Raw genomic sequence first — 12568 nt, forward strand, 5'->3', positions numbered from 1 at the left:
AACCGAAGATGTGTGCGGTCTAGCGTTGTCCTGGTGGAATATGACACCTTTACGATTTACCAATTCTGGTCGCTTCTCCTTGATGGCTGTATTCAATTTGTCCAATTATTGACAGTAAACATCCGAATTAATCGTTTGGTTTCTTGGAAGCAGCTCAAAATATACCACACCCTTCCAATCCCACCAAATAGACAGCATAACCTACTTTTGGTGGATATCAGCCTTTGAAGTGGTTTGAGCTGGTTCACCATGCTTGGACCATGATCGTTTTCGACTAACGTTGTTGTAAACAATCCATTTTTCATCTCCAGTTATGATTCGTTTTAAAAACGGATCGAATTCATTGCGTTTAAGGTGCATATCACAAGCGTTGATTCGGTTTGTTAAATAAATTTCTTTCAATACATGTGGTACCCATATTAAAATTGACGCCAAACAAACAAATGTAAACAAAATTTCGCGCACTTTTTTCTAAAGCAAGCTAAAAGTAACGGCTGATAACTGACAGAAGAAAGAATGCAATTACGGAGTCACAAGCCGTTGAAAAAATTTGTCAACGCCGACTATATTACTATTGGGTTGCCCAAAAAGTAATTCGGATTTTTCATATAGTCGGCGTTGACAAATTTTTTCACAGCTTGTGACTCTGTAATTGCATTCTTTCTTCCGTCAGTTATCAGCTGTTACTTTTAGCTTGCTTTAGAAAAAAAGTGTAAAAAAATATATTTGATTAAAGTTCATTCTAAGTTTTATTAAAAATGCATTTACTTCCTTTTAAAAAATCCGCAATTACTTTTTGGGCAACCCAATATATTACCGACAATTACTTTTTGGGCAACCTACACGAAAAGGACAAATCACGTAAGGGAAAACAGAACGCGATGATCAAAATGCGATGTACATATGTTTGGCCATAAACAAAGTCAAAGGAAGTTTTGAAAGAGTACCGAGAGCAAGGATGGCGGCTCCCCATTATTTAGCATTAATTGTGCACGCGATCTGATCTTTTTGGATTATTGACTTATTTCACGAATTCTATTGCTAAGCAACAAGTTTTCTTTAATTAAAGTAAGTGCTTTATAACACAAAATATTTGTTACTTTTTACTATTTTTGTTACGCTTTTTGCTGAAAAATATATGGACATTACTGACCGAGAGAGGATAAAGTCGACAATACAAACGCATAAAAGCAAAACTAAGGTTTGTTTCAAATGAGGAAGATTTGGGCATTATACCAAAAACTGCTGATAAAAAAAAACTCAAATCATGCTGATGACGAAGGCAGGAAAGACTTACTGATTTCATTCAGTTGGACATTCCCTCATTACTTATGAAAAAATTTTCATAAAAGTATTATATTATCATTGACATTTTTGTTAAGTTAGGTTGAAAAAATGTAAGGATATTATTCCGTTCCATGACACTATTGACATACACCTTAGCCAGTTTCTCATACCACTCACCTAAGTTGGTTCATGTCTGCTATTGTGTCCCCACCCAAGTACCGGTGTCTTTTGGCCGCGAAAGCCGGACAATGACAAAAATTTATCCAAGGTCTCATCATCTTCCCCACATGCCTTTCACATACTATCACGTAGTCCTATGTGTCCCGTTATAATACCAAAAGCTTTACTGCCGTCGAAGACTTTCGGGTCGACGCAGTTTGATTTAAGGGACTGGGCGACAAACGCCCACACTGTGGAACAGCGGAACAAGCCGATTACTGGCTAATAGTGGCATACACCTGCACCATTTTTTTATCCTAACCTAACCTATACTGACCTCCTTTCAGTAATAGACTCGTCCTCTCACGATCCGGATCACGCCATAGGATTTTCGCCATCCTACATTTTGCCACTCTGGTACTCTTATTGCATTCCTTGAGGCGTGTGTAATACACATCCCAATATACTTCCGCTTAAGTCTGCGGACTCTTTCCCAATGTTGCGAATCTACGCGGTCATCCAGGGTTTTTCTTGGGCTGATTTCCTTTTCCGAAGAGGACAACTATCTACGAAAGACTCCATTAGTGCAGTCGTCATCCAATTGACATTGTTGGCAATGTCTTCTATGCTTGGACAATCTAATTTATCTTGCCCAAGTCTTCTCTGAGTAGTCTTCCGAACAATAACAAGTTGGTTTTCAACTTATTAGGAAGGTTATCAGATTCGGCGCTGACCGTGCTATTCTAATCCTAATGTAGCGATGGTCGGAGAAGGAATGCTCCATGGACACCCACCAATCCTGAACCTCATCGATTAGATTTTCCGAACATAATCTAAAACTTCATCCCTAATCCGGTTAACAAAGACAGCGGTGTTACAAATATTAAGTGCAATTATGTCGTTAGGTTAGCTAAGTTTAAGTTTTAGTGGCCGTCTGCCATCAGACTTATTTAGAAGTTTCCGTCCATTATGATACCACAGGAACAGAAGAAGGAAGATGCCTTCTGGTTCCTACCGTGAACCATCCAGTTCGTTTTAAAGAACTTGACAACTTGCAAATGTTCACAACCGCTAAATCAGACAAGTCCTCAAAGAAATGAGAATCTAAGGTGGAACTCCTGACTGCCAGAGCGGAGTTCTCACAGCATCGGCAAAAGTTGTTACTGGCAACCTTCAGTCTGCCAGCATATTTTCCGATCGTCCACCGGAGTAAACCTGAAGAAAAGATGTTTCAGTCTCCGACAAATCGGCAAGTGATAGCATGTGTAGAACATGTGGGGAAGATGATGAGACTTTGGAGCATTTCCTATGTCATTTCCCAGCTTTCGCGACTAACAGATATCGGTACTTAGGTGGGGACACAATCAATACCAGACATAAACGAACTTAGGCATGGTATGGAAAACAATTAAGGATTTTGATATTTGGCCATTTTTTCTGGTAACGGTGAAATCTGTTGATTTTCAATAATGTTGCCAAGAAATTGGATTCTTCTTTTGAAAAAGTGACATTTTTCAGATTTCTAGTCCAGGTGTTCAGAACTCTTTCCAAATAATATAACGCTTCGTCTTCTGTCTTGGGTGGAACAATAATATCATCAACATATGGCAACGCTATACCTTCACGTGTCAAGTCTCTAAATACCGCATGGTTATATTGTTCAATGACACCTTCTACAAGCCTTTTTCCAACTGTATACATGAAGAGAGAACTACCGTTCTTTCCTTCAGTGGAAGTCTCCGTGGGGTTCAAAATACGGGTATATCGTCAGTCTGAGATGTTCGCATTTGTACGTTTGTCGTCTTAATCTTTTGTGGTTTATAATTCTGGATAATATTTTGCACTTTCTTCATGTATACAAACGTATATATGAATGTGCATATCTAACACTTCCATATACAATTCTTGAAAACCCTATAATATTTTGGTACTTTTATCGGTAATTCGGTTTTATTTGGGGTTTAAAAACTAATCCCCCTAAAATGTGATTTATTTTTATGAGGGAACCCAGGATGCACTTATAAGGTGAGGTCATGCGAACAGCTGAGTACAATTTTTTTATTTTTGTTTTGATTTTGCAGTAAATCTAAATGTCTAATGCTTGATAACTAACATAGCTGTGATTTTTTTCTAATATTTTAGAAAAATGTTCTATTTGATCCGATATTCCACATGTAAGTAAAAACAGTGTTATTATGATAAAAATGCAAATATAAAGCACATTTGAAGAAGATAAAACCCCGTTCACACTGCTCTTTAAATCGAAGTTAATGGATCGATCCTCTGTTTTCCCCTTATAAAACCAACTGACGAGAGCCTTAAACCCCGTTTACACTACTCTTTAAATACGGATTTAATGGCTCGATCATCTGTTCTCCCTTTATTAAATCAGCTGACGAGAGCCTTAATCCGGATCTAACGAGCAGTGTAAACGGGGTTTAAGGTTTATTTCTAAAACACTTTAATTTACGGTATTTGCCGCTCAAGGTAGTTCCTATGGGGGTAAATTGTTGTTGTTATGCTAATGTCACTACCTCTATATTCTACCATGGATTAAATCTGCAATTAAATCAGAATTTAGCACTTAAAGCTCGAAAAGGCCATTAATCCAGTTTTAATGGACAAAGTAAACGTCCTTTTATTTTTGGAAATTCATTATTTGTACTGAACAAACCTCCTTCCAAATTCAAATGCAACACTGCGTTTGCATTGAATACCGGTTTTTATGGAGATTTTTAGCAGCACTTTTTCTTAACATCTGACAATTTTTTATTGATATTATAAAATTTAGTAGTAATTTCACAAACTTAATTGCTGACTGCAATGTATATGCTGAACACAATAAAAATGCTAATCACAATAAAGACGCTGTTAAAAACGTCACTGCTGACAAAAAAAAAACCTCATAAATCGTAGTGGAAACGGGTTTTGGAGATTATGTCAAATCAAGTAGATTTGGGATAAAGGAAACATGGTTACACGCTATGAGCTGTTAACAGCCAGCCAGGTTTGACAGTAATAAGATGACAGATTATTGTTTCGATTCTCTTTGTTCTTATCTTCTTTCTCGCATATTCTTTGCTCATGTATGCACACGTATACACAAAAGCACACAAATTTATTTACCTGTGTTGGAAAAACGTCAATCATACTGATGGTAAGATGGCGAATTGCACCATATGATTTGTGATTGTCCTACAAATGAGACCACCTTTAATTGTTTCGCCATGGGAAAGTTGTAGGGATAGTAAAAATATGACGTTAAGTGTGGTGAATAATTTTTGAGTAGCCCAGAGGTTAGTAAGGTTTTTGACAGCACAGCAAATTTTAACATTTTATTGAGCATAGTCCCATGTCAGTAATTGTAAATTCATTTGCGTTTTGGTAACCAACTTGCGTGAGGCATAACTTAGCCGTCTATCTTATGGGCAGACATCACTAAATTTAAACGACTTATTTGGCTTAAAATAAGTAATATTTATTGTTTATTATCATTGGCAACGGAATTCTAAAAGGTTGGTATTTAACAATAATGGACAAAAGTACCGTTTTGTATTGAAAGTGTATTGAAATGATGGCGCCGCCGTTTAGTGATTTTTCTACAACGGCGTCCATAGTTTATTTACCTAGCATGATTTTCGTTCATCATTTTCCAAGATATATTCATTGACAGGTATTGGCAATTGCCCAACAACAAAATACTGAGTGCACTATCTGTCAAAATCAGTGATTAGTGCAACTCTGATTTTGAGTATGTTACTAGTTCGTGCCATTTTTCGTTGTTTGTGTGAGTTATGGTTCTTAACTACAATACACACAACCAAGAATGGTTAAAGGTAGCGCACATCGCGAGAAAAAATTATAATAGCTGTTAACGGTACACTACCTGGTAATTATGTCACTGGATAATTATGTCACTGGAGAGAAGAAAAAATCAAGAATCACATGTAAACAAGATGTACGCTCCACATAATAATACAGGAAAAGCCTGAAAATAATAATTATTTGCGTAATGAATATTTTTCAAAAATATTTTCCATTACTGCTAGCAGTTATATTGCAAATGCGAACTTAGTAATATGGAGATGCGGACGTGGAGATGTTTACATGAAAATGATCAAGATATAATCAGTTGTACAACAACAAAATATTGAGTGATTAGTGCAACTCTGATTCTGAGTATGTTACTAGTTCGCGCCATTTTTCGTTGTTTGTGTGTGTTTTATGTTTCCTAACTATTATACGCACACACTACCAAAACTCGTTAACAGATAGTGCACTTCGCGAGAAAAAAAATTACTCAGCTGTTTGCGCTACTCTACCTGGTAATTATGTCATAAAAATTATCAAGATATATTCATTTACAGGTAGTGGCAGTTGCCCAACAACAAAATAATCAGTGCACTATCTGTCAAAATCAGTGAGAAGTGCAATTCTGATTTTGAATATGTTGCCAGTTCGCGCCATTTTTCGTTGATTATGTGTGTTACGGTTCTCAACTTGTATAAATTTGCCTAGCCATGACTCTTCCTTTCCAAAGCATTAAGCAAGATAATTTCATTTATAGGTAGAGGCAGTTGCCCAACAACTAAATATTGTGTACACTATCTTCCAAAATCTGTGATTAGTGCAACTCTGATTTTGTGTATGTTACTAGTTCGCGCCAATTTTCGTTGATTATGTGTGTTATGGTTCTCAACTATAATACACACACACAATCCAAACTCGTTGGCAGATAGTGCACTTCGCGAGAAAAAAATTGTACTCTGCTGTTTAAGGTACACTACCTGGTAATTGTGTCATGAAAATGATGAACGAAACGCATGCCAGGTAAATAAACTATTGACGCCGTTATAGAAAAATCACTAAATGGTAGGTAGCGCCATCATTTCAATAAACTTCAAACCCAAAACTGTACCTTTGTCCATTATGGTTAAATAACAACCTTTTAGAATCCCGTTGCCAATAATAATAAACTATAATTTTCCTTATTTTATGTCAAATAAGTCGTTTAAATTTAGTGATGTCTGCCCACAATGTAGGCGGCTAAGTTTTGCCGCACGCAATTTGGTTACCAAAACGCAAATGAATTTACAATTACTGACATGGGAATTTGCTGAATGAAACGTCAAAAATTGCTATTCTGTCAAAAATTTTACAAGCCCCTTGGCTACTCAAAAGTTATTCACCACACTTAACGTCATATTTTTATTACCCCTACAACTTTTCTACCATTCGACACAGCCTTGGTACGAGAAGAAAAGTGTTATTTATGTCCGGTTCGCTTGTTGTGCTTTTAAGCGCGCTATCTTTGTCGGCGCTTCATTATGACATATATGGAGAGGACAACACGACATATCATGTTTTTCCAAGATTTTGGACAAGCACAGGACTCTGTCCACCTGGCGATGTGACACATGAGAATGTCAAGGAATTTCTGCGCTCAGATTCAATGCAAATTAATATTTTGTATTTATCAGCTTTACCAGCGAAATCACTTACTCATATAAGAATACACTGGATGTTGGAACTGCTGAAATTTGTGCAATACTCGCAATCGGGTTTACCCATTTATGACTTCAGCGATTTGGATGATTTTTTAGAAGAGTTAAACACGATGAACCTTTATCCTATGATAGAATTTATGGGCAATATATCAGATGTTTTTGTTAAAAACCCAACATACAATAATGTACTATGGGAGGATTTGAGCTATGAAGTCACCAAACACTATTTGAGTGAGTGTGCCCTAAATAACAAGAACTTGTATTCTTTCGAGTGTTTCTTAGTCTGAGGGACGTAGGCACAGGGTTTCCATGAAGAAAAAACCCGGGAAATAATTACATATGTTATCTTTTCTGTGGAAAATATATCCAAAGTTCTTATGCAATAGCAATGAGCAACCTCAACGTTAATTTACTACGACGACGACAACCACAATCACAAATACTTGATACAGACCTTCGTGGTTGGAGTTACTGGATGGTCTAGTTGTTGTTGTAGCAGTGTGTTGTACACTCAGGCGGCAGCCCTTGCCTATGAAGGAATCAATCGTGTCAATCCGGTACGTACAACCGACTGCCATGCGATTGGTTGTTGTGGGATGGTCCAGTACACATCACGTAGTGATTTCACTTTGTTTTGGCAGCTTGGAATGCTGTTCTTGTGAGACGTGTATCCGAAATTTATACGCAATGTAAAAAAAAATCGTTTTGTGTGAAGGTTGAGTTGTACTCCTATAGGTGTAATGCTTTTGGGTTCCTAGAACTCCAACGGGTAACCTATGGGCTGTGCATGTTGTCACCTCGGGTGTATAAAATTCAATTTTAGTGCATAAAATTGACCCCTAAGGGGATCCACGGGCACGAGCCCCAAAAACGGACTTCATATTCATGTTCCTGGGGTCATTTTAGTGGGGTATACAAAAATTAAGATTTTTTGGGAACTATCCCATGAAATACAGTTCATCCCTAATTTGTCATAAACTTCAATTCGGAATCAGGAAATATTTTTCTCATTTCTACCGCTGATGTTGAGATGCTCGCCTTGATGTCGAACCGGTATTAATTATGTTAGGTTGAAAAGGGGGTACAGATTTTAATCCGCCCATGCCACTATGGACATAAATCTAAGCCAGTAATCGGCGCTATAAATTCATTCTTTCGGAAGATCTATGTAAGATCTACTTAGAAAATCGTTAATCTGGTTTCAGTCTGGTAGCGTATCCACACCCAAGTGCCGGGGTCTGTAACCAGCAAATCCGGGCAATGACATAGGAAATGATCTAAATTAAGTCCCATCATCTTCCCCACATATCCTGCACACGCTGTTCCTTTACCGCATTTATTCTGCAAACGCCCGGCGAGAACACCAGAAAAAATTTTTATCGGTTTTACTTACTAATGCTGCCAACATTTGTGAGATATGTATTTAGCTCTGTTAAACTTCTCTACGAAGTGGTTCCGACGCGGCGCACAAAAGTAGCCCCTAGTATTGACCTATTATTTTCAATAGATAGAAGTCGCACGATATATTTTGCTTGAACTTTTCATAAAACTCAGAATTTTCATACAACAAATATTCTACTGTATATCTGCTAAAATACAGATATAGCGCAGAGGTTAGCATGTCCGCCTCTGACGCTGAACGCATGGGTTCGAATCCTGGCGAGACCATGAAAAAAAAATGTTCAACGGTGGCTTTCCCCTCCTTATGCTAGCAACATTTGTGAGGTACTATGCCATATAAAACTTCTCTGGAAAGAGGTGTCGCTCTGCGGCACGCCGTTCGGACTCGGCTATAAAAAGGAGGCCCCTTATCATTGAGCTTAAAACTTGAATCGGACTGCACTCATTGATATGTGAGAAGTTTGCCCCTGTTCCTTAGTGGAATGTTCATGGGCAAAATTTGTAATTTGCAATATCTGCTAAAATCGTCTATGAACGTTACAAAACACTCCTTTTTTCCGGGTGTAATAGATTGCATTGGAACGCAGATATTCGTTCTTGTTATTGTTGTAGCAGTTTGTTGTGTTCTATCTTTCGTCTGCTTGATTTTGTTGAGTGTCCAGATCCAGGAACTCTGCGACTAAGATGGGGTGCGTCCAGAGGAATCTGATTCTCAGTCGAGTGGGTCTGGCTTGGCAGTTAAACAGGTGACGTGTGTCGTGCGGTCCCTGGTTACAATCGGAACACACATCTTGGACGTCTGCATCAATCCTTGCTCTGTAGGAATTGAGGCGGCAACATCTGCCGGAACGTAATTGAGGAAGAACTACTCTGGCTTGCCGGAGGAGGTCAATTTCTTCAGGTTCAACTGGAGGCGGTCGTTCTCCAAGGACGACATTCACCCGGTAGCTATTTACTGCATCTGTTACCGTGTCTGCATGAATGTTGTCTAGACCCGCATGATATGCCGATTGATGTAGAGGTTCTCTCATGTAGCGCTGAACCTCACGCTCTAGATCATGTAGATCTACCTTAAGGCTTCTGGGCGGTGGATACCTATCCGCATGATGATGATTTAGATGGTCTCTGCGATAACAGCCCAAAAGTTATTGCTTAAACAACATGCAGATATATTTATCTTCGCACTGGTGGTATCTTTGTCTCCTGATGGAGGTGGTCCACATGAGAACCGATGAGACAGCCCGTCGCAGTTCGGAGGGCGGCATTCTGACAGATGTGAATAGTATTCCACTGCGTGTCTGCACCTCTTTGCAACCTAACCTATCCTAAAGCCCATTATTCAAAATAACCGGTTTTGCGATCACTACCTTCAGCAGCAGTAAATATTTTAGGTCAGCAAATTTTTAGCCCTTATGAAGAGAAATAAATCGAAAAGTGAAGAAAGAGTGTACTGTGAACAAGTTAATTACAAAGCTGGTGGCATTTTGTTGATTTTCAATTTAATTTTATTAACTTAATAAAGAAACCAACAAGGCCCATTATTTAATGTTAAAAACATTATACAAAATGTAGTAACGGTGAATTAAATTCCAATTATTTTCATTTACTATAAACGACTCAGAAGTTATACAATTAAAAACAATAGTAAACAAAGGCCTCCCCAGCCAGACAACTCAGTAAAAGTAAAAGCAAATCATATCCCTTGCCGGCATGCAAAATTTAAAATAATGCATTGAAAAAATGTATATTTGATCAAACGTAAAATTATCATTGTATTGGCTCTTATACATACTCAGTAAGTGTTGTTTTAAAAGCATATGGAACAAGTTAAAAGGCCCTTAATTTAATAGGCAATGTATTTCAAATCCTTACAATCAGAAGTACAAAATATCGTTATGCAACACTTGCAAATGCTGGGGTAACAAGATTTGTTTGTGGATTTCTTCCTGACCTAGAAAATGAAAATCTACGACGGTGTCAATGTAACAGTCATCGCAGCCGAATCGAGAGATGAGGGCAGCGGGATGGCGGCAGAAGTGAACGATGGCCCTGCTAAGCTCACAAGCAGACCGAGAGAGCGATACGGGGCACGACGAAGGACACGGAGGAGTATGCACCGCAATTAGGCAAAAGTGCAGAATCAGGCATAGAACTGACATTCCAAGCACGGAAGCTGGAAAAAGAATCAGATCTCCTGAAGAGCACAACACTGCTAAAATGCTGAAGAAGAAAGAGCTCCCGCTTTCAAGTACTCTGGGAAAACCAAGCCAGCCAACCCGCAAGGAGAGTGTCCTGCGGAGGTAGACAAAGTCGGAACAGGAACGAAGGAAGCACGCACGGCCCTGAGTCTTCATTGAAGACTGTGACTTCCAAAAGTATGCCACAGCCATCACGGAAGGAGAAGATGGTCGCTGAGAATGGCAAGTAGCCGCCCTCTTAGTCCACAGTGGCAAGGAAGAACAACAGAGATGAGCTGACTTATGCGGTCATCAACATCGGCAGTGCATCCGATAGGATTCGACCAGATAATCGGAGGATCTGGTTAACGAGATGATTTTCGAACATGTGTGGAACTCTGCAGAGGGTCCACCCATACAAATGATAAGTTGCGAATATAGAGGGGACATCTTAACCCTGCGTTTTGCGTCAGCGGAATGTATTGATACCGTCAAACAGCTCGCCGGAGGTATCCACGCTCCTTCGAGGGCGCAAAGCTCGACCTGGTGAGAAAGATGGACATCCCCCAGCTCACAAAGGCGACGGTCTTCATCAAGGTACGGGGTAGTTAATTTGCGACGGAACGCATGTTGGGATTCTTGGGCAAGCAAAATCAAGGTTTGATCGCAGAGAAGTGGGAGGTCTTCCACAGGGAGGAAGGAACTCTCCTTGTAGTTGCATTGATCAAGTCTCCGTGACGCGTTTGGCTACGACTAAAGGCATGGCGCACTATGGAAGCAAGGCTCTCTTTTCAAGATTGGGAAGACTAGGATAGGCAGAAATCCTCATATTGAGACATCAGGCTGTGCAGTGGCAGGTGACTCAATACCCAAAGAACAGGTGGCTGACGACGAGACAATCACGGCCTCTCTCAATATTGGAAAGATTAGGATAAGCAAAGATCCTAAAACTAAAGTATCAGGGAGTGCAGTGGCGAGAGACCCAACACAGCCTAATAAAAAGGCGCCCGACGACGGACCCATCACCGACTTCAAGATTCGGAGAACTAGGATAGGTAAAGATCCTAATATTGAAACATTAGGCAGCGCAGCGACAGGAGTCTCAATGCAGCCTAAGAAACAGGGCGCCGATGATGGTACCATCACCTACTATCAAGAAGCCCATTTACTTAAGATTTGGAAGAATAAGATAGTCAAAGTTCCTAGTATTGGAACATCATACTACTACAGTAAGGGAATAAAAATTCTATACAGCCTACGAACAGGGACCCGATAATGGAACCATTATCGACTTTATAAAGACTAGGAGAGACAAAGAAACTAATACGATGACATCAGGCAGTGCAGTGACTGATGATTGAGGTAATCCAGATAAACCTCCACCGGAGTGAGACTAATACACACGCTCTGATGGAGAATATCAGCAAGGGCAAGATTTACATTGCCTTAATTCAGCAGCCATGGACGACCTGGAACAAAGTTTCTGGACATGAACTAATAGGGTGCGATGCGAACTCTCACCACATTTCGTGGGGTAGTACCAACACCAATAAGCGAGGCCAAGCCCTGGCAGAGTTCTTGATTACAAACGACCTAATAACACTTCATATTGGTAACACCGCTACCTTTGTTAATAAGTAGCGAAAAATCTAATCCATGAAGTTCAGGATTGGAGGGTCTCCATGGAACACTCTTTTTCTGACCATCGCTATATTCGAAGATAGTTGTCCTCTTCGGGAAAGGAAATCAGCCCAAGAAAAACCCTGGATGACCGGGGAGGTCCACATACTTTTTTAACAGAGCACGTCGTAAAAAAGCGGAAGTTTATTGGGATGTGTATTAAATACGGCTCAAGGAATACAATAAGATTACCAGAGCGGCAAAACGTGCCTCGTGGAAGCTTTTCTGCGAACAGGTCGATAGCGTTAATGACGCCGCCAAGATGAAAAAGTTTCTCTAAAAACCCCATGTCCAAACAAAAACTTTAATAGACAACATGGGAGTGAGAGCAGAGACAACGGAGGACAAGTTGAGGCT

The 12568-nt window shown here is 39.6% G+C and overlaps 1 protein-coding gene across 2 annotated transcripts in view; it reads left to right on the plus strand.

Moving 5' to 3' along the window:
• Positions 1–6563: 6563 nt before the first annotated feature.
• The window catches only part of LOC106095576 (alpha-L-iduronidase), a 28353-nt gene continuing 22348 nt past the window's right edge, over positions 6564–12568 (plus strand). For both annotated transcript variants that reach the window (XM_013262809.2, XM_013262810.2), the window contains exon 1: positions 6564–7184. In XM_013262809.2, coding sequence (XP_013118263.1) covers positions 6719–7184 — 466 coding nt within the window. In that variant the 5' untranslated portion in view covers positions 6564–6718. The remainder of the gene's footprint in view (positions 7185–12568) is intronic.

The sequence above is a fragment of the Stomoxys calcitrans genome, chromosome 3 (genome assembly GCF_963082655.1).
Source record: "Stomoxys calcitrans chromosome 3, idStoCalc2.1, whole genome shotgun sequence".
Lineage (NCBI taxonomy): Eukaryota > Metazoa > Arthropoda > Insecta > Diptera > Muscidae > Stomoxys > Stomoxys calcitrans.